The sequence below is a fragment of the Penicillium rubens genome (genome assembly GCF_028828025.1).
Source record: "Penicillium rubens strain IBT 27055 chromosome Unknown utg000001l_segment0_segment0, whole genome shotgun sequence".
In the NCBI taxonomy this organism is placed as follows: Eukaryota; Fungi; Ascomycota; class Eurotiomycetes; order Eurotiales; family Aspergillaceae; genus Penicillium; species Penicillium rubens.
The window spans coordinates 5,173,875-5,199,981 of record NW_026890599.1 but is presented as its reverse complement, the minus strand read 5'-3'; the positions used below and the strand labels follow the sequence as shown (position 1 = coordinate 5,199,981).

General features: G+C 48.9%; 13 protein-coding genes across 13 annotated transcripts; 7 read left to right on the top strand and 6 right to left on the bottom strand.

Moving 5' to 3' along the window:
• Nucleotides 1-489: 489 nt before the first annotated feature.
• N7525_002022 (WD domain protein) lies at nt 490-2,179 on the bottom strand (the record flags this gene model as incomplete). The annotated part of the gene is made up of 2 exons (XM_002557321.1): nt 490-1,951; nt 2,016-2,179. 2 exons carry the CDS (start codon nt 2,177-2,179, stop codon nt 490-492), a joined length of 1,626 nt encoding a protein of 541 aa, XP_002557367.1.
• A 307-nt stretch (nt 2,180-2,486) lies between these two features.
• On the top strand, nt 2,487-4,538 carry N7525_002021 (SAE2 C-terminal domain-containing protein; the record flags this gene model as incomplete). The annotated part of the gene is made up of 1 exon (XM_002557322.2): nt 2,487-4,538. The coding sequence occupies one exon, from the start codon at nt 2,487-2,489 to the stop codon at nt 4,536-4,538; it is 2,052 nt and encodes a 683-aa protein (XP_002557368.2).
• A 288-nt stretch (nt 4,539-4,826) lies between these two features.
• Nucleotides 4,827-6,158, top strand: N7525_002020 (peroxisomal membrane protein PEX16; the record flags this gene model as incomplete). The annotated part of the gene is made up of 4 exons (XM_002557323.1): nt 4,827-4,980; nt 5,043-5,078; nt 5,132-5,972; nt 6,035-6,158. 4 exons carry the CDS (start codon nt 4,827-4,829, stop codon nt 6,156-6,158), a joined length of 1,155 nt encoding a protein of 384 aa, XP_002557369.1.
• A 188-nt stretch (nt 6,159-6,346) lies between these two features.
• N7525_002019 (ribonuclease H2 catalytic subunit RNH201) lies at nt 6,347-7,378 on the bottom strand (the record flags this gene model as incomplete). The annotated part of the gene is made up of 1 exon (XM_002557324.1): nt 6,347-7,378. The coding sequence occupies one exon, from the start codon at nt 7,376-7,378 to the stop codon at nt 6,347-6,349; it is 1,032 nt and encodes a 343-aa protein (XP_002557370.1).
• Nucleotides 7,379-7,611: 233 nt separating this feature from the next.
• On the top strand, nt 7,612-9,723 carry N7525_002018 (Cupin domain protein; the record flags this gene model as incomplete). Its single annotated transcript, XM_061212138.1, has 4 exons — nt 7,612-7,673; nt 7,725-7,885; nt 7,948-9,126; nt 9,182-9,723. 4 exons carry the CDS (start codon nt 7,612-7,614, stop codon nt 9,721-9,723), a joined length of 1,944 nt encoding a protein of 647 aa, XP_061071364.1.
• A 313-nt stretch (nt 9,724-10,036) lies between these two features.
• N7525_002017 (TBCB family protein) lies at nt 10,037-11,092 on the bottom strand (the record flags this gene model as incomplete). The annotated part of the gene is made up of 3 exons (XM_061212137.1): nt 10,037-10,377; nt 10,439-10,658; nt 10,817-11,092. 3 exons carry the CDS (start codon nt 11,090-11,092, stop codon nt 10,037-10,039), a joined length of 837 nt encoding a protein of 278 aa, XP_061071363.1.
• A 1,219-nt stretch (nt 11,093-12,311) lies between these two features.
• N7525_002016 (tRNA (carboxymethyluridine(34)-5-O)-methyltransferase) lies at nt 12,312-13,193 on the top strand (the record flags this gene model as incomplete). The annotated part of the gene is made up of 3 exons (XM_002557327.1): nt 12,312-12,407; nt 12,463-12,587; nt 12,725-13,193. The coding sequence occupies 3 exons, from the start codon at nt 12,312-12,314 to the stop codon at nt 13,191-13,193; spliced, it is 690 nt and encodes a 229-aa protein (XP_002557373.1).
• Nucleotides 13,194-13,486: 293 nt separating this feature from the next.
• N7525_002015 (MYB DNA-binding domain protein) lies at nt 13,487-14,439 on the bottom strand (the record flags this gene model as incomplete). The annotated part of the gene is made up of 2 exons (XM_002557328.1): nt 13,487-13,901; nt 13,979-14,439. 2 exons carry the CDS (start codon nt 14,437-14,439, stop codon nt 13,487-13,489), a joined length of 876 nt encoding a protein of 291 aa, XP_002557374.1.
• Nucleotides 14,440-17,796: 3,357 nt separating this feature from the next.
• On the top strand, nt 17,797-19,974 carry N7525_002014 (ubiquitin carboxyl-terminal hydrolase; the record flags this gene model as incomplete). The annotated part of the gene is made up of 3 exons (XM_002557329.1): nt 17,797-18,153; nt 18,198-18,595; nt 18,648-19,974. The coding sequence occupies 3 exons, from the start codon at nt 17,797-17,799 to the stop codon at nt 19,972-19,974; spliced, it is 2,082 nt and encodes a 693-aa protein (XP_002557375.1).
• A 113-nt stretch (nt 19,975-20,087) lies between these two features.
• N7525_002013 (uncharacterized protein) lies at nt 20,088-20,654 on the top strand (the record flags this gene model as incomplete). Its single annotated transcript, XM_061212136.1, has 1 exon — nt 20,088-20,654. One exon carries the CDS (start codon nt 20,088-20,090, stop codon nt 20,652-20,654), a length of 567 nt encoding a protein of 188 aa, XP_061071362.1.
• Nucleotides 20,655-21,171: 517 nt separating this feature from the next.
• rpn8 (proteasome regulatory particle lid subunit RPN8) lies at nt 21,172-22,382 on the bottom strand (the record flags this gene model as incomplete). Its single annotated transcript, XM_002557331.1, has 3 exons — nt 21,172-21,774; nt 21,856-22,127; nt 22,199-22,382. 3 exons carry the CDS (start codon nt 22,380-22,382, stop codon nt 21,172-21,174), a joined length of 1,059 nt encoding a protein of 352 aa, XP_002557377.1.
• Nucleotides 22,383-22,880: 498 nt separating this feature from the next.
• adk1 (adenylate kinase ADK1) lies at nt 22,881-23,914 on the top strand. The gene is made up of 4 exons (XM_002557332.2): nt 22,881-23,078; nt 23,135-23,187; nt 23,250-23,404; nt 23,479-23,914. Exons 1-4 carry the CDS (start codon nt 22,919-22,921, stop codon nt 23,882-23,884), a joined length of 774 nt encoding a protein of 257 aa, XP_002557378.1. The 5' UTR covers nt 22,881-22,918; the 3' UTR covers nt 23,885-23,914.
• A 635-nt stretch (nt 23,915-24,549) lies between these two features.
• On the bottom strand, nt 24,550-25,910 carry N7525_002010 (Gfo/Idh/MocA family protein; the record flags this gene model as incomplete). The annotated part of the gene is made up of 4 exons (XM_002557333.1): nt 24,550-25,121; nt 25,205-25,735; nt 25,802-25,822; nt 25,877-25,910. The coding sequence occupies 4 exons, from the start codon at nt 25,908-25,910 to the stop codon at nt 24,550-24,552; spliced, it is 1,158 nt and encodes a 385-aa protein (XP_002557379.1).
• Nucleotides 25,911-26,107: the final 197 nt, after the last annotated feature.

Here is a 26,107-nt window from a genome sequence, read left to right as displayed (position 1 = left end):
GCGGGGGAAAATCTTCCATAGCTGACCGCCCTGAAGAGAGAGAGAGAGATGGGAGTTTTGGCTCTTTTCGCTCTTTTCGCTCTTTTGCCTCTTTTTATTCTCTGTTTCGTGCTCTTTCGGTTGTCTTTTCTTATTTTTCCTGTTTCACTTATTTTCGGTTTCCCTTTGCCAGTTTCCTCTCGTATATAAAGTCATCATGATGGAGGAAATAGCCCCTTTTAATGGAAAAAGAGGTATTGGAGACCGGAGACCGGCGAATAGAAGACGGAGAATAGAAGACGGAGAAGACAAAAGACAAAAGACAAAAGACAAAGTCGAACCAAAATCCCCGGGGCTCTTTATCCTTTTATATTTATACCCCTGTCCTGCCAGGGTCCCCAGTCCAAATTGAGTACCTTGTGCTACTCGCCTTCCCTTCTCGGCCTTAAAACGTATGCCTAGGTATACATATATACATATCAAAATGAAATCCATGTATATATACTGGGGTTAGGTGAAGTCGTAACACTCAAGTAACTGTGTCCCCGTCTTTTCTCGAAGAAGAAGTACCCGTTCTTCGTCAAATCCGATAGGGGTGGATTCTTGGGGTTCAACTTTTACACTGCCCAAATGCTGGTAAATCGTTCCTAGTCCTGGCTCTGGCTCTGGCTCTGACTCCCCATCCTTGTTTCCAACATTGAGCTGAACTCCATTCTCCTCGAAGAACTTACGGCTGCTCAGGGATGATATCGCCATCTCTAATTCCCATATTCGAATCTCATCCCCTCGAGAACTTACAGAGACGGCTTTCCCACGATTGGTCACCTGAACAGCAGATACAGAAGAGGTATGACCCCAAAGTCGCCGGCCGCCTTGGACAAACAACCTCTCCGATGTAGATACCACGAGGTACATAGTCAAAGTGTTGTCGGCATGAGAGGTCAGCAAATACGGATGGGAATAGGACATCGAGGTTGGCGGCTGTTGATGTATGATAGACGGTGCCCCAGGGTCGATGGAAGGTTGATTGCATTCGGCTGCAGAGTGTCGCCTCTTCCTGGATTGAAGTGGCCTCAATCCATATTGGGAATCCACCGTAGTAGCCAGTCGGGAATCGACTGGTCGCCCATCTTTGCCTAGACGCAATTCTTGAATCCCCAGAGACCACCCACAGCCAATGTGGAAGAAGCTATACACAATAGTGGCGACAATCTCAAAGGACGAGACTCTGAGAGAGAGGGTCATGGGTGCAACAATGTTATCTGCCTTGAGGGAGGCAACCTGGCAGGGCTCCGAGGCTTCGGTTTCCTCTGCTCGATGGCTGCCAGGTCGCAAATTGTATAGGGTCAAATCTTTGTGCTGGGATACTACCATTAGATACGGCGATGAGAGGGCCATTGCGGTTATAGAAGCATCACTGCAGCCGACATGAGAGGACTGAAAGTCTAGCCGAGTAGTTTGAAGATCCAAGACGAAGAGGCTGAAGTGACCATTTTCCAGCCCGACTGAGATCTCGATCTTATCTTGAATTTGGCTTACTGCCAAGGCGGTTGGGACCGTAGGCGATGGTTCTATTGGAGCTGACAAAGGAATTTTTGCAAGACAACATGCTGGATCCCTTGTGGTCCAAGCCCGGAGCCCGTGCGCTGAGTCTGCCGTGAAGACAACCCCAGCACAAAACCTGATCAGCGTAGGAGGGCATGGTGGCTGAGGAAACTCTACCTCAGTAACCCGGCATAGCCCTTTGGACCAATTATGCCGGAGCCGATACTGCTGTTTCCAATTGCCCTCCTGTGCTAAGTGGCCATGGTCGAACCACGTTGCGACCTTGGGCGAATAATCTGCCTTGGCCGGGAACGTTGTACGTCTAGAACTTGCGAGGCGGCGGGCACGTGGTCGTACCCATTGCGAGTAGTATTGCCTTTTCCATATCTCGGAGTCCCCACCAAGAGCATGGAAGCGATGTGATAACCTGGTTGAGGTAGCAAGTTAGCGAAACCCTCCGAGAAGGACCGACGACAGGGGAGTATACTTACCTTTGACAGACGTTAAGGGACGATACAGGTAAAAAAGAAAGGATATGGAGCAACAACTCGTTGCTCAGACCAGACAAACGATCAACAGGCCCAATATCGTCCCGAGTGCGGGTCCGCTTTTGCGGTAGACCGGAGTCGCAGTGGTCTCTGCACCGTTTGGACATCCTGCTTCAGGCTGAATGAAGAATCGTGAAGAACCTAGTGAAATCAACCGGAGAGATCATTCCCGCACGCTCAGAAGAACACAGTGGTTGAAAGTGGAGGGACAATTGAAGGTGGAGTCTCGAGCCACCGGGGCAGTCTTATCAGTAAGTGATAAGCTCACGTGTGCCCCATTTTGGCCTGGACGCGTCGCGTTTACATCGTTCTGACAAGATAAGATGTCCACAAGTTGCTCTCTTTTTATGTTTTATTCTTTACTTCTCTTATGATCCATGTCATTTCCCTCGATGATACTTTTAAACTCACACGATGGAAATTGTCAAGGAGCTCCACGCTGCTGTGGCAAATGCTTGTGAGGCCTCCTTCGACAGTGCCTATAAGCACATGAAATCCCATATTGACGCACACGCCAAAGAGGTGAAAATCAAAGAATCAATTGCCAGCCAAGCCCAACGACGACTGGAGACCAGAATCCGAGAGCTTGAGCATGATATCACAGTACTCCGGAGTGAGCTACAACAACATGAAGTTGACCCACAGGATCTCGAACTTCCCGGGGAATATGCCAATCTAGAGACCGAGTTTGACCCGAAAAACCTGTGGGGGGATGTTCTGGAGGAAGATGATCATCGCAGTGTTCGGAAGTCTCGGAAAAGAGCTGAGGCCAAATACACCGCGCTTTATACAAATTTACAGACCTTCATCCAAACTTGGAGTGGTCTCAAATCCCGGGTGTTGCAACATAAAAAGAAGCTACGGCGATGGGATCAACAGTTAGAACGTGGAGAATTCTCGCTTGTTCTCAATGGTCGACCCGTCACATTCCGCAGAGTGGAAAGTCCAACCTCCGTGGATGTTGACGAAGAACACTCGGAGGCCCAAGGCTCCTCGAGGAAACGTCAAAGAGAAGAGTGTCCAGATCTTTCTGCCAAGGCCATCAAGTTGTCGCAAATAAGGAACTTTGCAGATGATGTGCATGCAGATATAAAAGCTGAAGACGATAACCAAAGAGCAATGCACGGCTTAGTATCAGAGTTGGCATCTACTCAGTCTAGCTCTCCGAGAGCCGACATGGAACCCTCGGAATCCGCCGATACAATATGTCCCCTTCCCAGTGTCCGCCGGCAGCACACTCAGCAGAGGCTTTCCCCAACACTTCCCGACAGGCATCTCGTGCATACCCAGCGGGTTAAGACCTCGAAACGCCCTGTAGTTGTTAAGAATGAGACCTTGTCCTCGAGTCCAACCCGAGGCTCAGTCCACAACAGTCAACAGCCATTTGTAAGCACACAAGATCTTGATGAGATAGGGGACACGATACGAACACCAATCAAACGGAAAAACTACCGTGATGTCAATATTGCAGACGCTTGGGATTCAGAGAACGGTGCGAACGCACGTCACTTAAAGCGAATTCCCCCACGCCAACAAATATCTCAACAGTCATCTATACTCCAACCAGTTGATGGCAACGCGCGCAAGGTCACATTATCTGCACAGGAGCCTTCCGCGAAACGTCTCCAAGATCTGGAGCGACGCGCAATACCAGCCCTGGCAGAAGACGGTGATGATGAGGTACCCTTGCGGACTTCTTCAAAGATTGGCTCCGGTATCAATCTCGGGCCTTCGGAAGCAAAGACAAATGGTGGGTTTGCCCGGAGGCGTCTAGAAAGTCTCCTGGAACGATCGGTGCCCTCCAAATCACCACTTCATTTGTCGAGCAAAGCCTCCGGCCCAGATTCAACAAGGGTGAACAGTACAGCCCACAGTGATCAAACAGCACCCAACATGTCGAGTCAATTGGTCCCAGATATAGACCCCGATGATGAACCATTTAGGGCAAGACCCCTTCGTCGTCTTGGGTTGGAACATTTTAAAATCAACCCGGCTAGAAATCAAGGGCTTGATTACGCATATGATGCAGTTGTCCGAAAGAAAGATGACCGCAAATGCATATCAGGCTGTACTCGCCCAGGCTGTTGTGGGGATCGGTTCCGGGCCATGGCCCGCCTTGGGGGTCTCCCCGGTAAATCTGGAGCAGGACAAGAGGAAGAAGATCAGGCAATTTTACAAGAATTCGTGGGAGAAGATACACAGTTGCTTCGAAACATGACCGGTAAAGAGCGTGAGGATCTCCTGGTGGAAGCGAGAGCCAGGGCCCTGGCCAACCAATATGGACGACATCGGCATACCCACCAGCGAATCCAATCCCCTCCTGGCTTCTGGCGGACTGATATGCCAGATACACAGGAGGAGGAAGACGACCTTGAAGCTGCCAAGAGGTTGGAGCGTGAGAAAGTGGAAGAGCGATATCGAGAGGCTATGCGGCCCGGGGGGTTATGGACATGGGCGGATGAATAAGACAAACACATCTATTTGACATGTTCAATATTACTCTACTGGGAACATATCATAAAAGATATCTGAAACTATGATTTCACTTGTAACTCTATGACATAGATCAAAGTATGTACCTAGGTAGTTACATGTACAACATAAGCACAACATATGCAACGACCAAAAGCATCGACCTCGGCCCAAGGCATCTTGGCAAACGCGGGAGCACGTGCCCCCCTGTAACCTCTCGAGGTCACCCCCGGATCTCATCTCCTCTGACGCAGTCTATCTCAACATGCTTGAAGCTTAAAGATGGAAACAGTTCGCAATATCCAGAATCCAATACCTCCGGTGCTCTTGCAACCCTCCAAATGGCTTTCTATTTATGAAGACTTTGTGACCAAGAATGCCAGTTCGGTTGGTCAAGTCGAGTCAGCACTAAGATCTTTGACTTATATCATTCCAGGTGAGATGTTATTCGATCTGACGCTGCAGCTGCTGAAGAAACTAACAAATACTTTCTATCAGGGCGATACCGCGAGTCAGAGATACCCTCAGAATGTGGTTAGTGTAACATTGTACTGGTTTTTAAGCGCGCCTGCTGATACCCCCTGCAGTACACTCCGGTGTGCAGTTGTTATCGCTATACCATGACTCTCTCGTTTCGCGAGTTGTTGATCGGCTTCCGTCAACTGTCCCCCGCCCGCCGCCCACTCCCCACTCCCGGTATACCAAATACTGGGCCTCTCGCTCCTCGCTGTATCGCCAGGTAGCGCTTGCGCTACAGATGCTCCAGTATACCGAGCTTCTCTGGGAGATGGCGGCGCGGCGGCGCGGCCAGAAAACCCGTTGGCGCGTGGTTATCTTCATTGAATTCGCAAAGGCAGTCTGCCGCTTGCTTCTTCTACGATTGACGAACTCCAGACCGCTCGTCAGTCCTCCACTCCCAGAGCGCGAGGTAGATCCAAGAACGACAGAAGAAGAGGAACCACAGAGCGACTGGAATGGAATGGACACTCCGGTCAGCGATCGGTCTTCAGACTTGAGTTGGACGATGCCTCGCACGGGACTTTCCCTTCCGTCTCTGCCCGACGTAAACGATGTGTCGAACTATCTCATCTCCAAAGTGCTTACGGCAGATGACATTAAACCCCCGAAGGCCCTCCTCCATCGGGCCACGGGACAAGGACAACTGGCTGAAGTGCTATACATTCTTCGACCTGTCGTCTATGCAATGGCGATGCAAAAGTGGAGAGGTGATAAGCGAAGCTGGCGGCCATGGCTTATTGGATTTGGAATGGAGTATGGCTGCCGCCAGCTCGCAAAGCGGGACTTCCGTGAACGGGTCGCTGGCGGTCTTCGAGGACTCACAGGACTTGAGCGAGAGGAACTGAAGAAGCGCGGATGGTCAATGGGCTGGTGGATGATGCGAGGCGCGTTTTACGAAAACATCACCAAGTAAGAACCCGGTCTCTGCTCTGTCTCTGAGTTTCCGTTTGAATACTGACATTGTGAAACAGGTCCTGGCTACACAGTTTAACTGGAAAGATGAAAGGCAAGCCATTGTTGGACTTGGTGGGCAGTGTTGTGGAAGACTATGAGTACCTTTGGGACAACTTCTACTTCTCGACTGCTACACTGTGAATCTTCACAGATGGGCCCGCTTCCTTTTCACCATGATACCCATTATTTCTATGTACGAGTCTTTTCATGCTATTCCATCTTTCATTTGTTCTCAATTCTTGCTGTACTTTGTCAAGCAAGCGGAAGGGGTATCATTAATGTTTTATTAAGTTTTTCATGTCTAATCACATCACACGGAGAATTCGCATTCAGAGAACCTCGGTTTGTCTGTGGCCGTACCAATCCCGTAGTCCAACTTTGCCCGTGCTTTTCCCGGGAGCTGATGATAGTAAGAACTCATCTAGCCGATGTGCCCCTTCCTCCTCATCGTCGGGCCAATCGACTCGTGCTCCTCCTTTCATTTCAAGCATCTCCTTCGCAGTGCCCCAGCTGAATCGACACTCATTGCCCCATCCAAACACAGGGTCCATGTTGCGTCGAAGCCATCCGACGCATTTAGAGTCCGAGGGATAACCACTTCCCCAGGTCTCGGAGGTTGGGCTAAGTGAGTGCTCAGCCTGAAGCACGGCTTCATACATAACCTCCAGTGCAACGTCCCGTGTCACCTTGGCTGCCACACTTGCGGCGCTGACACAAGGATACAAGGAGTCGGCCTTCTTTGCCACTGTGATTTTGAGAGATGGGAAAATTCGCTCCAATTTTTGCTGGTATGTAGCGGGGTTTCCGATCGTGTCAATGTATACTTCTCGCACATCCACTCCACGGTCTTCAACCACCCCTCGAATGATCTCCACCGTGGCATCCATGGCCTGGGCATTTAGATTGTACACTGCGGTGGGTGATCTCATCATGCCGGAAGAGATGTCGCGCGCCGAAAGTACTTTGATCGCATATCCGCAGGACTCGAACAATGAGTCTCCTGGTGTATTCAATAGATGCATCAAGTTTGCCCGCACGGCGGGTGTAAGAACTTTGCTGTCGTCAAAGCTGTGTTTCTCGGTCAAAAGCGAGTGGTGGAGATCAAGAGGGAGATAGAAGGCACCGTAGACCATTGGCCCTAGGACTGGACCACGGCCGGCTTCATCGATGCCCAAGACACAAGGTGTACTCTCAACTGTATCATGAATCGTGGGTGAGATCTCCTGGGGCGTGATTGCGCTTGGGCATGGGGTGTAGTACGCGTAGGATTCGCCGGAGAGAAGGAGTTCTGAAATCACACTAGGAGGAATAAAAGTGGACGAATCCTTGGGAGAATTGACAGGGGGAGTAGCATTTGTCATAATAGTCGTATAGAAGATCTTAAAAGTGCTTTGAAAAAGAATGACAAAAAGGAAAAGCAAGCGTTGAAAAGTACAAGTGCAGAACGCGTCGACCGTTCGGGTTAGCGGGGGCGCGTGTAGCTCTTCCCGCCTAAATTCCGCATTCCTCCCCTCCACCTTGTGTCTGTTTTGACGCTCCTGAATCCCTCCTTATCTTTTGATTTCCTATTCCATCTCGGTGCTCAACTTTAAATATGGCGCGAGGGCCCGGAAAGGCCCGCGACTTTGACTACTCCAATGTGGGGACCACGGGAAGGTGAATATATCGTCAATCTTGTACTAGGACCTCTATACTGAACACATTTAGGCGCACTGGCATATCTCTGAAGGAGGGTCGACGCGACGAACATGGAATGGAAGAAGTTGACGGTCTCTTCTCATCTCCTGAAAAATCGCCAGTGGAGTTGAATGGGTTTGAAGATGTGGAAGATAACTCTTCAGGATCCGAGGGCATGTCAATAGACGAAGGTGGGCTGATTTAGCGTCGCCTTATGTTGCCGACTCATTGCGTGCTGACGCAAATTCAATAGGCAATGCGCCAGATCCCATAGACTTCCTCAAGGGCACAAATGGCTCGCGTACCTCTTTTCTTCCCCCGCCTGCCGCGCGGTCGCCGATGAAGACTGGCCTCACTGGTTCTCCACGGAGGACACCGGCGTTGCAATCAACACCAGACCCACAGGATATACTCGAGTCGTCTAGTCCGTCTGACGGCATAAATTTTGCGGGCGCACAGGGAGAATCGCACCAATCTCCATCTCCTCTTTCTACTCGCTCAGTCAACGTGGGACGCTCGAACCAGAGGAATGGCACACGGCAAAAGCCAACGGCAAAAGCACAGCTAGCGGCAGAATTTGAGCCCACGGTCATACATGACTTTTCCGACTTTTCCGACGGCGACGGCGACGGCGACGAGAACACGAATGCATTCACCACAGTACAACAAGATTTTGGTGACAGTCTGAATGTCGATTCTAGTTCAGTTGCTGCAGAGGAGCTACCCGATTCTCCTGGGCAAGACCAACAGGATCATGACGACAATTCATCTACGGCCAACACCACTCCACCTCGGGAAGAACCCATTGTGGCTAAGTCAACAAAGAAGGCCGCGCCAAAGACCGCCAAGGCAGACAAGAGTCAGGCGAAACCCCCTGCGCCGCGCGGGCGTCCAAAGTCTCAGCGCCGTAACGCCGAAGAAGATGCAGACCCGAGGCCAACCAAGAAGCGGAACACAACTAAAGCATCCCCACCAGTGCGTGAACCTTTGGAACCGGAATTGGATCGAGTGGTTGAGAACTACGCCAACCGCACAGGCCCTTTAAAAGGCCGGAGTTTGTATATCCTTAAACGTGAAAATCCCTCCGACAACAGTGCAACGCACACTCGATCTGGGCGTGTTTCGGTCCGACCACTCGCATACTGGCGCAATGAGCGATGCGTCTTCGGTGATGGGGAGGCAGCTGAGGGGCATCGATACCCTCTTTCAACCATCAAGGAAGTAATTCGCACCGAGGAGCAAGAGCCTGAAAAGAAGAAAAAGAAAGGGAAACGCTCAACATCCCACAAGTCTAAGTCTAAGAAACAAAAGGATGACTCTTCAGACGATGAAGATGTTGATCTCTGGGAGAAGGAAGGCGGTGTTCTTCATGGCTACACCCTTAAATGGGATGGGAAATCACAGACGAGTTCGAAGGAGGAGGAAGTCCTAGGTATGAACCAAACCCCTTTATAGTTGGTTCCTTTACTAAGTCTCTCGTGATACAGACATTGCATATGCTCCCTCTGGAATCGAAACCAGAGAAGTCAAGGACTCAACGTTCCGATTCGCGAAACTGCTTAGCTCGTCTTTCATCGGTTCTGGAGTTGTGGAGCTCCCACCTGATGGAGTCAAGAAACCCAAGAACTCGAAGAAAATGCATATGGTCTTTTATGTCTGCCGCGGGCGTGTTCAAGTGGATATCTCAGGCGTCCAGTTTAGTGCCGGAAAGGGTTGTGTTTTCCAAGTTCCTCGTGGTGAGTTTCATTTCCTCTGGCTTCTTGATTCATATTGGTTTATTGACACCAGGGTCCTATCTCCAGGTAACTATTATAGCTTCGCAAACACCCATCAAAAAGAGGCTCGACTTTTCTTCACCCAAGGCTGTGTGCCTGATGAGAACGAGGATGAAGATGACACACCCCAGATGTCTCAGGATGCCGGCCCTGAGAGCGAATTTGAAGCCGACACTCCCACTGCTCCTGTTCATGTCCCTGCTAAGAAAGCCAAGGGTCGCCCCAAGGGCAAGCAGAAGAAGACTGGCAAATGAACACTTCCATTAGCTTTGCCCTCCACTCCTGTTCTCATGTTTGTAGGCATCGACAACGCGCCATGATACCTTTCTTCTACGTGGATACCCTGAAATTTTACTCTATGGGCGTCTAAATGTCTTTTATTGTTATTCGTTCTTCAGCGGTTTGTTTTCATACAATTACCAGGGGAATTTGGCGTTTTTTCCAGTTAATTATGCAGTATCTATTGGTGATAATTGGTGATGGGAGAACAGCTGAGAGAAGCTGGGAATCAGAGCCTCATTTCCTCGAAAATATCGAAATGTATTCCTTCATTATATACCCAGAGTATCAGATCTCCTCCATTAGCTCATCCAGGTCGTCATCTAGACCCAACGGGGGAAACTCTCCGACCTCGACCTTCTCGGGCTTGACAAAGACGCCCCTGTTGCCTAAGCACTCGAAGTAGCGCTGTCCGCCCACACTACCGTCGTTCTTCCCCATCGGCTCGTCAAGCTCAATCCCGACCCAGATTGGCTGGAGATCTGCCGGAAGTTCTGCATCACGTTGCAGCTCCCGACCCGGACCGGTAATAGGAATAGTCGGAACAGGTCCAACGAAGCGGATCGTGCCGCGTCGAATATGCGGCGGAGATGAAGGCAGAACGATAGCTCGTTTAGCGACAGTGATGTCTACCAGAATGTGATTAGTTCATCGGAACACATTGGCACTTGAGCTTTTGTTTCAACGAACCTCTCATTTGAATTTCAGTCTGGTCTTTCTCAACCTGATGGCGCAGAGCCTCTTCGGGCGACAGAGCGTTAGGATCAAACCGGCCCAGCTTCTGGTTCTTCTTCCAGGCCAATACAGAGTCCGAACGGGCCTCGTAAGTCTCAGTTGGAAGCACATATTTCTCGACCGATGACAAGTCGGTGAAGTTAGCCCGCATGGTTTGTGGGCGACTGTCATTGACCTGGTGAGGGATACAAATCAGCATCTATTCAGAATTCGCCGCATAAATCTCTTGCCCCCGACAACTCCGATCAAAAGACATGGCATCTTTTTAATCCAGTAAAACAGCCAGGGCAAAATTGAAAAGGTATCAGAAGATAGAAAGGAAACAGAACTAACCTCGATCTCCGACCCCTTCACCAACCCCCAATCCCCAATCAGGCGGTCGTCCCCATCGGCCCATTGGTCAGGTCGACCGGGTACTTTTACTCGCAGGCGCTGGCTTCCTGGGGGAATTCCTGTCATAGTCTCCAGCTTTGCCTTGACCTGCATGACCGTCCAGGTTGGGGTGATGCGGCGTTCAGTCAGGAATCGAGGCTCCGAATTCCCGGGCTTGGCTAAAGCCGCGTTGGTGATGATGACGGAGATATCCATCGGGGTAGGCTGAAATGCCATCTTGTCTCTGTCTCACTTGACTTGTGTTTTGGTATTTCTAGAAAGAAGTGTTAGTGGGCTGTGAATCAATGTAAGTTCTTTGATGGTACAGTGCGAGGCATTCAAAGAGGGAAAAAGAAATATATAATCGAAATCATATAGCGAGATTCAAGATTCTGTAATCCTTCAAGAAAGAGAAGAACAAGAACAGACTATGCATTCGGCACCATTGCATGCTAAATTGCTGATATCAAAATTCCCCTGAGGGGCTCACAAGAAGCTGCTGGGCACTTTCCAGGGCAACTTCTGTGGCAGTTGGTGGCAGAAACACAGCCTATCCTAGACAAAAAGGACAATCATTGAATGGAGTAGGTCTTACTTACAATTGATCTTGTGCTCCCCTGTGATTGACAGGAAAAGGAATATCGATCTCGAAGAAGCGATTATTAGTAAGCGGTCACCGCCAGGAACACCGTTTGATGGCTACACGCAGTTGGGAATGGAATTGGCAAATGATAGATGAGGTTTATGGAGGACAAGTGAAGCCAAGGGAAGCTCCTGTTTGGTGCAGATTATGTAGATCAACAATTGCCTGAATAGGATGTCAAAAGTAGGATGTTGAAGTAAATCAGCATTCGGGTAAGAAAATGATGTAAAAAGCCGGTTCATAGCTTATATTGAAGTTGGCCTACTTACAATATCTACGATTAAACGTATGGATATATATGTCTTTAAATAGTACTACCTTGGAATACTAGGAATTTCAATTTACGACCTCGGTTGTGATGCGTCAGCTAACGCTTATAATTGTATTCGCATAGGAGATAGGAGACCTTTTCTCTCAGACCAATACAAGTCTAGCCACATTATTGAAACCAGGACCATTAGACCATTAGACCATTAGAATCCAGGCTATGTCATAGTGCATTGTGCATTATGTTCTATACTATGTCATGGTGACTTGCATTAAAGGAACAGCATTCATACCTTCACATTGATAACCCTTTTATGAAGCATCTACAGCGATTGATCATCTTCCATAATAAAATAAACAAGGTAGTCACACCATAATTCAAGCTTCATATAGCTTCATATGCTATGCTTTCTGTCTATATCTATCAATGAATATGATGTACCTAGGTAGACATTATGCGTTACAAATCGCCAACCACGTGATATCCATTCTCGCTTGACTTTTCAACTCTTCAACAGCTCCCACCTTATCCCCCACGAGAGCATCATGGCGTCCCAAGAGACAGGCGAGGCCTATGAGCGGCAAAATGTCCATAAAGTGTACCAGGAGATTGCCCAGCATTTCTCTGCCACCCGCTACAAGGTGTGTGTTAAACTGGCTACCGGCTCAACACCCCTCCATCTAACCGCATTTCCAGCCATGGCCTATAGTTGAGCGATTCCTCACGAGCCTAACACCCGGTGCGGTGGGATTAGATGTAGGGTGTGGTAATGGCAAAAACTTGATGGTCAATCGAGATGTTTTTATCATTGCCTCAGATAGGTATGTTTTGATATGAGTTATTGACTTCCTGGGTTTTGGGATTTTTGGATTTTCTATAGACTGCTTTATTTCCTTGGGATATCGTTTCACTCGGCCGTTGTATCCCTTTAGCTTGGTCTAAGCTAACCAGATGGCAGATCTGAAAATCTGGCTCGGATTGCCCTGCAGCATCAGCCGCATTCGACCGTGGTGGCCGATATTCTTGACCTCCCACACCGGGATGCAAGCTTTGACTTTGCAATTTCAATTGCGGTGGTGCACCATCTCTCCACTCCAGCTCGACGAGTCCAAGCCGTCGCCGAGATCATGCGAACTGTGAAGCATGGTTCAGAGACTCAGGAGGGCGGGAAGGTCCTGATCTACGCCTGGGCCCTCGAGCAAAAGAACAGCCGTAGAGGTTGGGATAAAGGGGACGAGCAGGATCGAATGGTCCCCTGGGTTCGTAAGGGTGATCGACCCCAGACTTTCCATCGCTACTACCACCTGTACGCGGAAGGTGAGCTGGAGCGCGACATCGACAATGCTGGCGGTCGTGTGCTAGAATCCGGGTACGAGAAGGATAACTGGTGGGCGATCGCAACCCCCAAAACGGCTCATGACGTTTGAAACTTGTGTTTTGCACTCCGAGAGCCAGCCTCGAAGACATGGAAAGACACATCAATTCGCACTTGTTGGTCCCGCCAAAATTTCTGCAAACAAAGGAAAAAATCGCAACAAACACCGAGGGGTAGAAATCATCTATACGATTCACAATCCCCACAAAATCACGATATACCTCCAACCGGCGCTATGCAATTCGTAACAGAAACCACAAAAGAAAACAGGAGAGGGAAAGGGGGAAAAAGGCAAGGGGAGAAACTCAAGGAAAGACGTGTAGGCGTCATCTTCGTCATCTCATCCTAGGGCATGGTCCGAGGGGGCAAGCCAAGGTGAGGGCCCATGTGACCTGGTGGGGGAATCCCCATCTCCGGCGGTCGTCCAATTCCATAGAACTCTCTCGGAGGGGGCGGAGCGGGCGCGTATGCAGGGACGCCTGCCGTGAGCTCTTCAAGGGAGGGAAGTTGAGGTGGAAGGCCTGGCATATGGCCTGGGATTGCGCGTGAGGAAGATCCCTTTCTCGGCCGGGATAGAGAGGTGCTGGCGCGACGTGTTCTGGTGGTTGGGGGATCGATGGCAGCACTTGAGAGAGAGAATGGTACTACGCCTGCGCGTCGAGCCATCTCCTGCTCTCCCAGCTGCCAGTGCATGGCCTCCGCTGCACGCCATGGGATAGCCATTTCCTCCGCCACTTTGGACCACATTTCGGCTTTGAATCTGTTGGAATGAGTTGTGAGATTAGTGGATTTGTTTTCCTTTTCTTGAGAAGCGCCATCTACCCCTCCCAAACCTACCTCTCATATAAACGGGCTAGTTTGTTCTTCTTATCTTCATCCCATTCACTTCGGCGTTCCAGGTAGTTCTGATAGTGAAGACGGCAGCTGATGGCACTGCGGCCGGGGAGTCGTTTGCTGATATCCTCCCACTTCATACCACTGCCACGCAGTTCGATGATCAAGGCGTCCTCATCTGGTGACCACTTGGACTGCTTCTTTGCTGGAGATTCGGACGTATGCGAGGGCTGCAGGCGTTTGGCCGCACCCGACGAACCAGACTTGGTCAAGGGTGGCATGGTCATGGCAGCTGGGCCCGGCATAGTCATCATAGGACCCAAGCCCAGTGGTTGCCCTATCGTTCTGGGCGGGTACCCGGTGTTCAGGCCTGGGGCGGCTTCTTCCTCATCTTGGGGCTTGAGTAGCAGTGAGATATCCACTTTGACAGGAGGCAATATAGGCCGATTTTGTAACGCAATCATATGCGCGGATGAGCACCAGTGGATAGTATAGAAAACAAAGCAGCAGGAAGCTCCCCGACTGAAGGGAAGGGGCGAAAAGAGGGAAAAGACGTAAGGTGCTCGTGATCCTAAAGTCTTGTCCCAAATATGACGACAGAACGATCGAACGTCCGGTATAAGAGAATCTTCAACTTCTCTTTGAATTGATGATGGGTTTTCTTATTTTTGGGAAATCTCCAGGATATCAGAGAAGAGAAATGAGGGGAAGGAAGTATGAAAGTATGATGGAATGAGCTAATGAAGATATCAAGGATAGAAACCAGAAAGGAAAAAAGGGAGGAGAAAGGACGATATGAAGCATCCAACTAGAAGGTGAAACGAATCCAGAAGTGACAGCTGATCTAAACCTATCTTGAAGAGATGAGGAGAAAAAAAAGAAGAGTCTTAGACCGTTGGGGGGGCTATTAAGGGTAATGACTGTTACAGAGTGAAAAATACTTCAATATCCACTGGTTTTAATTAAAGATGCGGTCAGTTCCCCTGGTCTACTTGGGTGATCTTCGTCTTTCTTCAGTTAAGAGCTAAGCTAACTAAGTAGATATTTCAAGTTCAAGTCTGGAAGATGCCCAGGTGTAATGAATCGAAGAATCTCCTATCGACCTTTTAACCAAAATGTATACACGGTAAATGTTTGATATGACCTGCAGAGTTTCATACTAACCTAGAAAAGGAAGAGGGGCATTTGGGATTTTAACGGTATGTGCTCTCCCTCAGAGTACTATACTACATTTGTAAATTATGCCAACTCTACTCTGGTATTAATTCTACTAATTCACCCTAATTGGTAATATTTTGTTTTTATTCAAAACTCAAAACTCAAAAATTAAAACATAAAACATAAAATAATATATAAAATATAAAATAATATATCATAATAATAATCAAATTAATTAAAAAAAAAAGAAATAAAATTAAATAAATAAGCGGGGACCCGCATCACCCTTTGGTTAAATGAGAACGGTCTTCTCCGGTCCAGAGCCCAGCCCGTTGCGACTAAAAGTTCCAGATCGTCTAACGGCTTATATCTTGAAATGGGTGTGTTCACGGGGATTTTACGAGATGCCCTGTCAACCTTGGAACCAGTCGGGGATTTTTCTCTTCACTTGCTTGCCCCTTGCTCTTTGTGGGGCTTTTCCGGGTTCCTGACCCTTTCTTTTCTTCTTTTTTTTTTCGCTCTCTCTATAATATATAATATACCTATAAGAGTATTATCAGATATAGGATGTATCTCCTACGGAGTAATGTAGTACATCTTAATTTCTTTTTTTCTTCTCCTTTATATGAATCAGTGGAATTGAACTAGAATCCTCGATACATTAGAGATTTTAAGATTGGTAATTGTACTGTGAACGACGGGGCACGCGTTCACGCATTTCCAAGATTAAGGGACTGGTGGGGTCTTGATTCAATTTCCCTAATAGCCCTGTCAATCTCTTTTCTTCGCCAATTTCCCGTACAATGCAATTCTATGGCAGCCGAACACGAGTTCCTGACCTTCCAAGGTTGAAACCTTGGATCTTTATATCGGAAACACTCCAATTCTATTAATTTTACATTTAACTACCTAGGTAGTCATATATATTACACGTACCTCTTCAATCTACGACGATCAGTTTCCCTGAAACGTCCGTTCAATACAAGGATCAGCACTTCCTGTTCGTACTTTTGGGCCTCGAATCTCGTCTATCAACTTTCCAGTCAGGCAATAAGAAGGCAAAGGAAATAATCATAATAAAATAAAATAAAAAAGAGAGAGAGATAGTCGAACGTGTACTCTGTACCGGCGTAAGTGGATCATATGTACAACGTTCACAAGGCGATCGTTGCCTCCCTTGGCTTGGAGCCAGCACGGACATGACCCATTCGGCAGCTACTTCACCTTATGATCCGCTGGGACGAAATACACTAATGCTCTTATAAGGTATAAGGGGATGACCAGGTAGGATTTAGGAATAGGGGAGAACGAGAATACAGGATAAAAGATGTTAGTACAACAAGATCAGCGGGCAATGATACATCCATGGATAGTCTCAATCCGTGGATATAGGGAGAACCTCGGGTCATGAAGAAATAACGGTGTGGAGAGGGCGTCGGATCATCCCTCAACCATGACCTAAGTGGTAGCGAAGAGCTGGTGGCGTTGCGTGGAGTGTTTCTCTTTTCTATTTATTGTCGTGATCGCCCTAAATATCCGACACGCACCCGTTAGACCCGGTTTTTTGACAGGTTCTGATTCGAAGCTCATTTATTTATTTTTTTTTTTTTTTGCCGTCATTTGGATGGTTTCTATCATTTCGATGGACTTTAAGGGGGTTTCTCTTGGAGCTCATAGGGTTGTTGCTGGCTCATATATGTAGCTACCACTAGCCACATCACTGTGAACGGAGAATTTCTGGGCTCCACTTCAATTGCGATCATCTTCAGCTGAAGTGGCACTCAACCGTTTTTCTTTTTCTTTTTCTTTTTCTCTTTTTTTTTTTTTTGCCCCTCAACGGTGGATCTTCGGCAGATGGGAGGAACCCTGCTGTCAATACGGAGTATGAAGTACGGACTACGGAGTACAGAGTTATATGGATCATCGGGGCAGGGCAAGGTTGTTCCGGGAAGTGGATGTATCTCAAGTACCTATACCTCCTTATGTAGATGTATATACCTAAGTGAACGGAGTAAAAGTACAAAACACAAAAAGAACAAAGTACAGAGAAGACAAAACCCGAACCACCAGCTTTTCGGCCGGACCTCTGGGGCCAATGAAATCCCTAGAATTTCCGACTCCACCGGAAGGTCCCTTAGTTACATAGTTACACAAACCATCGAGACACTTTGGGTGGAACTTTTTTGGGTGGAACATTGGGGATTTCCTTTAGTCTCGAACATTCTGTCAAAGGGGGAATGAGGAATGGGAGGAATTGGAGCAATCGGACTGAAATCCCTCTTTCAAAACCATTTGGCCTTCTATTAATAGACAGATATGCCTTCTCTCAGTTCTTTGTCTGGATGTCAACATCGAATCAGATGTAAAATCATGGAACGGCCATCTATGAAAGAACGAAATAGTCAACGAAATGTGGATGGAGTTTGGATGAAATTCGAATGAAATTCGAATGGGTCTGGTGTTGACTCGATGGGTTTTCTCGACTTTCTTTGATCATCTTCATATTCCTTGGCTCCATGTATTCAAAGAATTCAAGTTCAAAGTCATATTTTCTTTGGCAATGAAAACAATGAAAATCAGTTGCAACGCAAGATAAATTAAACCGCGAACCCCCTCAAGTGGGCAATGGCGACATATCACATCCATTCACTTCGTATACTATCATGAGCGAACCTGAGCAACCCGCAGAGGAAATCCCGGAAGTCCCGGGGGAAGAGGGAGATGAAGAGGCGGTTGACGAGGGAGATGAAGAGGCGGTTGACGAGGGAGATGAAGAGGAGTTCGACGAGGGAGATGAAGAGGCGTTCGACGACGGACTCGACGAGGGAGATGAAGAGGCGCTCGGACAGGGAGTCGAAGAGAGAATGGAAGAGAGAATGGAAGAGAGAATGGAAGAGAGAGTCGAAGAGAGAGTCGAAGAGAGAGTCGAAGAGAGAGTCGAAGAGAGAGTGGGAGAGGTGGAAGTGAAAGACGATACAGAGCCATTCACCAGGTCAGCACGAGATAAAAGAACGTGGAGAGTAAGTTGCAGCCCAACTCTTCAACGTCAACGCTAACGAGACAGTCCACCATCCCCAAATATTGGCATCCAGACTTGCCCGATAAAACCACCGTGGGCTTTCCGAATATCTTAGCTGAATGTTATCGAAACGCCGTCTTTCAAATGATTCTGCACATGCCCATCTTCTACAATTGGCTCGCCTGGTACAAGAAGCACCATGCCCCTCAGGGTCACGGTTGCAGACTCGCCATTGGCTTCACCGAATGCCATGTCTGTCGACTGGCTGATATCGCTCAGGCTTACTGGGCAGGTAATTCGAGATCTTGGTTAGAGACCTTTGACATCCTTACACAATCGATCTTGCTTGGTTGGAAACCAACTGGAGCTGGGACGGAACAAGACCCGGCAGAATATTTTGATGTGCTTTACAAAGAGATCAAAGCGAGCACCAAGCCTATGATGTATGTGCTTCTCTACATGTCCCTAACACAGAAGACTGACTTTAGACTCCAGGAGAGGGGACTTGGAAGATATGTTTGAGGTCGAAATCATCCTGGCGACTAGATGTGCTGGGAAGAACCCTTGTAAACCCAAATACGATTCAGCCCACGACCCATTCCTGAAGATCAGCTTATCCGGAGAGGAGGGCAGTTCACTGCCCGAGAAGCCTACTTTGAGCGATGTAATCGGACGGCACCTTGACCATGAGGACGATCTCGGGGCCTGTGAGCAGTGTGGAGGCAAAAGAACAGTCAGAGAAGAAATTGGAAGTTTTCCGGAGATTCTCTTGGTCCACCTCAACCGCACCGATGACTCGGGCAAGAAGATCGGTACTCACGTATATCTGAGCGAGCAGTTGAATATCGAGACACGGTTCATCGATGAACGCTGGGGCAACGAACGGAAAGTCATCCAGTATAAATTGTCCTCGGTGGTCATGCATCTTGGCGATACTGTATCAACAGGTCATTACACCATTGGTGTCAAAGGTAAAGGAGATACATGGAGCAGGGCGAGTGACACTCTAGTCGTGGACTGGAACCCCGAAGAGCCTGGAGGCCACCCGTGCCATCTCGACACCGGTTACCTCTTTGCATACCGCCGATTACCCACAGATGACCCAGTGGTACAGACCCCGGGGGTCGACGACATGCAAGTCGACTCCCCAGGGTGGAACGACGGGGGTGCGTTCGCCGACTTTGACTCTAGTGCATTGTTATCGGCGCCTGACCCTGGACCATTGCCATCGGTGCCTGGGTCTGTCACAGGACCAGGCGCTAATGTCTGGGGAAATGACCCCAAGGCACTAGGGAAGTTACTGGATGTGATGATTCCCAAGGTTATCGATGGCTATATAGCTCGCACAGCGGATTCGAGGCGCAAGGAGTGGGAGAATTGGGCGGATGAATGGGAGAAGAAGAGGGAATCAATCACAGGAGCACAGGCATCTGGCACTGGTTCGGGCATTGCTTCTGGCATTGGCCCTGCCATTAATCCTGGTGTTGATTTGGCTACGGATTCTGCTACGGATCCTGATATTGGCACCATTTCCGATGAGGTAATAGTCGACTGGATCAAGCAACGAGGACGACTTGAGATCACTTTGACTGGAGATGGGGGAAAGGGATCAAAGCTGTTAGATCTCGAAGTTCAAGGGTTGCATTACAATCGACTGAAGAGGAAGAAGGGGGCGAAGGGCAGAGAAGAGGACGAAGAAGAGGACAAAGATTCGTCATATAATAAATTTAAGAGAAAGCTGCTGGGCAGAAGGGCGGTGGGCAAAGCGAAGGATTTGGAAAAGGGAGACAAGAGGAAGGCAAAGGGGAAGAAGAGAAGTTGAGAAGTTGAGAAGTTGAAGTTCAGTTCAGTCCAGACGTTGGGATATCCCGGAGTTGTTTTCTTTTTAGTTTGAAATTCTTTTTTTTCTTCTTTTCCCTCTTTCCATCACCCTAAATGGATTCTAATTCTCACATCTTCATTGATCGTTTGATCACAGAATTGGCCCAGCCTGGATTTTCGAAGACCTTAAAACCACTGATGTTAACATTGCACTGTCTATTCCCAAACGACTTCCTCCCAGCTCTTGATATCCTCGACCGCAAGCTAGTACGTCGAATTGTGCGCTCAGATCGGCCATCCCCAGAGACAGCCCAAGAGGATATTTTCATTGTAATATCTGCTTCGGTACCGCCTTCACTCCTGGGTTCATCAACTTCCCAAGAAAAGGGCTACGAGGTTCGGCTGCGTGCCTGGAATTGCAGTTGTCCTACATTTACCCTGTCTGCATACCGAGACTCTCAACTCCCGAATCATCCGACAAACGAACAGGACCAGTTGACCTACTCGTTTGGCGGAACGTTGGCTCGTGGTACGGCTCGGGTGTCGCCTCCTACCTGCAAACATATCCTAGCCTGCATTCTGCATGCGCGATGCCCTGAGCTGTTCGGGGTTGACGCGGATGGCAAATTCATCGTATCCAAGGAGGAATTGGCAGGCTGGTGTGCTGGTTGGGGTGGTTGATCTGTTTGGCTCTTGACACGTCAACGCAAATTGATGTACGATGAATATTACGCACTTGGACAAAGAGTCTTTAGACCCCCGTGGCAACTGCTGAAGCCATCTGAGAATGATCCCAGGTATCCCGCAGATGACGACGAGTCCTACTACGGAACCTTGTCCATTCCACATGAACCGTCTGCCTGTGTCCGGGCAATCGTTGCATGCGAAGTCGGCTGGCCACGAATGGGGACGGGACTTGTTCCGGAGCCCTTAAAATCGCAGGACGATTGCATGACGGACACGCCAATGGGCAGCGTTGCAGCATGATTACTTGTGTACTTAGATATACATTCTTACAGAGCAAACCAAGGTCTTCGTTATCTGCGCGAAATAAACAGACTTGGACTGCTAATAGGATAGGGTCTTGACCTTGACATCCAATATACATGGCGAGATACGAAAGAAGAATTGGCGGATATGTCATATGCTTCACTCATTGGGTTGGATTTCCGGAAGAGAATAAATTAAGAAAACTCCCTTAGTTCTTCTTCTTGTTCTTATCGGAGCTATCCTGCTCCTCCTTCTGCTCGCCATTTGGCGAACCAGCCTTTTTGGCATCCTTGTCTCCCTTAGTTCCATTCGCCTCCTGGTCCCGCTTGGTGTCACTCTCCTCTTGCTGCTGTCGGTTCTGGATCTTGTTATCGATTAAGTCATGGAAAGCCGTGATAGCCCGGATCAAGCTGCTAATGTAGATAGCCATCAACTGGTCATTAGTCTTGACACTCATGGCGCGTGCCAACTCGCTGTTCTCGACCTGCGTCTCCTGGCCGCTGCTCCGCTGTGTTGCCGGTGGGGTGGACAGATTGGGAAGGAGGTTGAAAACATCCTGGAGGTTGCCCAAAATGGCGTGGTTGACGGGAAGTTCCTTGTCAAGAACTTTCTGGAGGTATTGGCCGATATCGCGTAGCCGCAGATGCAATCCTTGCAGCGACTGCAGCTGCGACGTGATACGGGTGGAAAGTGTGCCGACTGCGACGTCCCTGATGTCTCGGAGGAGGTGCTCCACGCCAATCTCCTCTGCTTCTTCTGCCTCGATTATCGACGGGGTGTGCACAAACGTCCGGGAGGTTGTTGTTCCATCCTGCAAGTGAAAAGAAAAAAAAAAGCCATAGTTAGCCCTGATGGCCTGATGGGTGCTTCCTCGGATTCAATGCAAACTCACATCCTTGATTTCATCCACAGCGAAATAAGCATCTGTAGGCACACCGACTTCCTTCGGTTGTACATCGACAATAACCAGCAAGGGGTTGGGCGTGTATTTCTTGAAGAGCTCATTGATCTCCAGATCCGAAGCGCGCAGCTTGGGACCCGAATGGTACCAGCCGACTAGCTTCTCGCGAGCATTGATCTTCTTGAACATATCCCTCATCGACTCAATAAAGTTGTGATCCAAGAACCAAACCGATGGGTCTTTTTCATCCTCTTCGAACGGGACTAGAGAGATACAAAAACAGATGTCAGCTCATCTGTTGTATGGTTTCGATTCACTGAAAGCTTGCACTCACCAGCAAAACTGTTTGATACCCGGACATTATCGCCAGAGTTCTCACCCAGCAGCACACCTACAACACGTTTCCGGGTACCCTTTGCCGTTCTCCCATAGTGATCTGCGACGGAGAGGAGCACTAACGGGGCAACCGTCACGGAGCGGTTGACGAGGGATAGCGTGTCCGCCGTGGTGGCAGGCATCGTGAAAGGGAGAAAAGGTGAAAAGAAATCTAGAGCTATAAGGGGACGATTAAAGCTTGTAGATCAAATAAAATCCAATGAAACAGCAAATCAGTGCGAGATAGGAGAATGCGGTGGATGGGAGAGCGATGATGCACAGGTGCTCATGAGAGCTCTCCGCCACAGAGCTGCGCCATACTGAGGCTGGAGAACTTAGTAAGCGGCCACCTTGCACTTTTTCTCGGTGAAGAGGAAGCTGGGAATAATATATGGAGTACATGAACGAGTAAATAATTAACTAATTAAGGAAACATAGATAGAATAAGGTAGATACTAAACAATCAATCGGATCATATAATCTGTACATCTATGTATAATAGTCCCTGGACAAAATATATACTATGTACATATTCAGTCCATTCCCCCGTGAAGCCCGTGCTCTCCGAACCTCGGGGCGCTAAGTTCCTTGCGAATCTTCCCTTTCCCCATTTCTCATTCTCCGTTTCCCCGTCTACAGCTTTTCCCTTCTTCAACCCTCTCCCCTCCTACAATTCACAATGGCTCCCATCACTGAAGAGTCCGTCTCCGGTCTGAAGAACACTATCCACCAGCTGGAGGCAAAGGTGTCCGAGCTTGAGAGTCGTCTCGCCAATGGCGGCAAGCCCAAGTCCGTCGCCGAGCAGATGCGCATGATCCTGATGGGCCCTCCTGGTGCAGGTATGCGATTGATCTATAACTGGAAAAAAGGCAATGGATTTTAACGGTTCAATCAGGCAAGGGTACTCAAGCCCCGAACCTTAAGGAAAAGTACTGCGCGTGCCACCTGGTGAGTAGAAAGTTTGCCTGAGTACAGCATAAGCTCTTCCCGCTGATATATTTCCTGAATAGGCCACCGGAGACATGCTGCGTTCCCAGGTCGCGAAGAAGACCGACCTTGGAAAGGAAGCCAAGAAGATCATGGACCAGGGTGGTCTCGTCAGCGACGAGATCATGATCAACATGATCAAGAGCGAGCTGGACAACAACGCCGAGTGCAAGAACGGGTGCGTAGATCTACATCCCCCTCCAATTTATTTTCTTCGGGCACCGGGGCAGAGTTAACACGAGAGGTGGACAGTTTCATTCTGGATGGTTTCCCCCGGACGGTTGCGCAGGCCGAGCGCCTCGATGACATGCTCGTCGCCCGTGACCAGAAGCTTCAGCACGCCGTTGAGTTGCAGATTGACGACTCCCTGCTGGTGGCTCGTATCACCGGCCGCCTGGTCCACCCTGCCTCTGGCCGCTCGTACCACAAGATCTTCAACCCGCCCAAGGAGGACATGAAGGACGACATCTCCGGAGAGCCGCTGATCCAGCGTTCCGATGACAATGCCGACACCCTCACCAAGCGTTTGGCTACCTACCACGCCCAGACCACCCCTGTTGTCGAGTACTATAAGAAGACCGGTATCTGGCGCGGCATTGATGCCAGCCAGGAGCCTGGCCAGGTCTGGAAGAGCATTCTTGGAGTCTTCCGCCAGTAAGTGATTCTGTTGGATTGATTGCATTTAAAAAAGGGGAATTTGGGGGGTAATTTGGGACAACTTACCAGTCCATGCTCCGTGATGTCTACCTTTTTTCCTTTTCCTATGTTTTTCTTAATTGGGCACACCGGAAGCATGGCTGGTGTTTTCGTCCACATATAGACGTGGGTTTATGCCCTTGACCGCCATGTATAGTAGTATGTGTGTACCTTTTGAGTACCGAATACACTCAAGACCGGTATGAATTCAATTGGATCTTGGTAAATCTCATAGTCTTTAGTCTTGTTTCCATTTGGGGTTCTACCAAAGCAACATATGGGAGGGTGCAGAGCGGCAAGATGGCTGATTTGGCTTCGACGCCTAGAATTAGATGAAGATGAAGATTTGAATAGTGTGAATAGCCTCGTCTTCTTATCTGCCTATTTTAGTGAGTATGACCACACTCCTACAGTTGTCGTGTCTTCTTCGATGTCTTTTTAGGGTCTTTATCGGTGTCCCTTTGGTCATGTTGAGGTTTTGCCCATACTAGTACTGCGAGTTGTTGAACCGTGTACATAGTTGACCCATGGACGCTTTGCACCTTCGCCCATATAGGTAGATGTGATATGTACATACATATATTCACGTAATACTAGAATTATTTAAAACTTGCCTCGTACTCATACCTAAAGTTGTAGAGGGTACTCGGTCGACTCAATCTTCTGAGGATAGGTCAAACCACCCTGCTTTCGCACCTCATCCATGAGCTCCATAATCACGATACTCTCTTCCAATGGCAAGCCCTCACTCTCGAGTTTGCCATCGCGGAGACAACGAGCAACCTCATCAGCCTCCCAGTACATGCCCTTACCATTACCAGGGAATGGGCACTGAACCTCACGGATCTCACCGGCACCCTTCTTGGGAATGATACGGTAGCTCTCTGGCCGGAATGGCTGGCCATGCACCTGGATCTCGCCCTTGGTGCCCTGAATACGGATGGGAGGACCAGCCGAGCCCTTTTCATCCGGATCAGCAGAGACACGGATGTTGGTCATGGCCACACCGTGCGATTGTTGCGGGTGCGGGCCATTGGATGGAGTGCTTGTAGGGAAGCTCAGGAGCATGGTTGTGGACTCGTCTGCACCGGTGAGGTGGTAAGGAGTCATCTGCGAGGAGACAGTGGGTGGCTTCCTCTGGTCCCGGGGTAGGGTGTGGTATAGAGTCTGGAAGACCCAGGTCAAGGAGTAGATACCCACTAGCAGAGCGAATTAGCTAAGGTCCCCTTTCTCTTTCTGTCATCCGGCGACAATCAATGAACAAAAACCCTAGGAAACCTACAATCCAAGAGAGCACCACCGGCCAAATCGGGGTTCACCATGCGGTGTGTCGTTCCCCATTTCGCTTCGACATCATCGCCGAAGCTCGTATCAGCCACGACACGGAGAACCTCGCCGATCTCACCCTTCTGGATAAGCTCGCGGATTTGAATGCTGAGGGGGAAGTAGCGAGTCCAGACAGCCTCCATAAGGAAGAGATTCTTCTTGCGGGCAATCTCGACAAGAATCTTAGTCTGAGCAGCGTTGACGGTGAAGGCTTTCTCGCAGAGAACACTCTTGCCTGCCTCCAGCGCGAGTCTGACGTTCTGGTAGTGGTGGGAGTGCGGGGTTGCGACGTAGATGACATCGACGTTGGGGTCGGCCACGAGAGTCTCGTAGTCACCGTATGCGGAACAGGGGGTTGTGATTCCTCGAGCGGAGATGAATTGCTCAGCCTTGTCCTTGGATGAGGACGATGCAACGGCCACGACTTGGTGGGCTACGTCAGAGGCATCGCGGACATTAGGGTCGATAAGAAGGTCATTTGTGAATACTGTCGGAAATAAGTTATTTCATGGGTTCTTGTCTTATCCAAGTATTGTCGAAGTCGAGATCTTACTCTCCGCGATCCAGCCAGTGGCTACCAATCAGTTAGCTTTGTTTTTCTGGTTTTCGGGGAAACAGAATCTCATACCCATAATACCCCATCGAACGATGTGTGGCGCCATGATGGAAGTAAATGTTAAGTAGGATAGTAGAATTCAAATGTACAAAAAGGTGTAAAGATCAGAAGAGAAGACAGTTTACGAGAGGAATTGGATTTTATGGGGAAATTAGGCGGGGGATGGGAGCGGGGCTCGGTAGATGAATTCCTACGGCTGAAGTAGAAGGACTCAATTCGCTAGTTAACGCCAGGGAGATATTC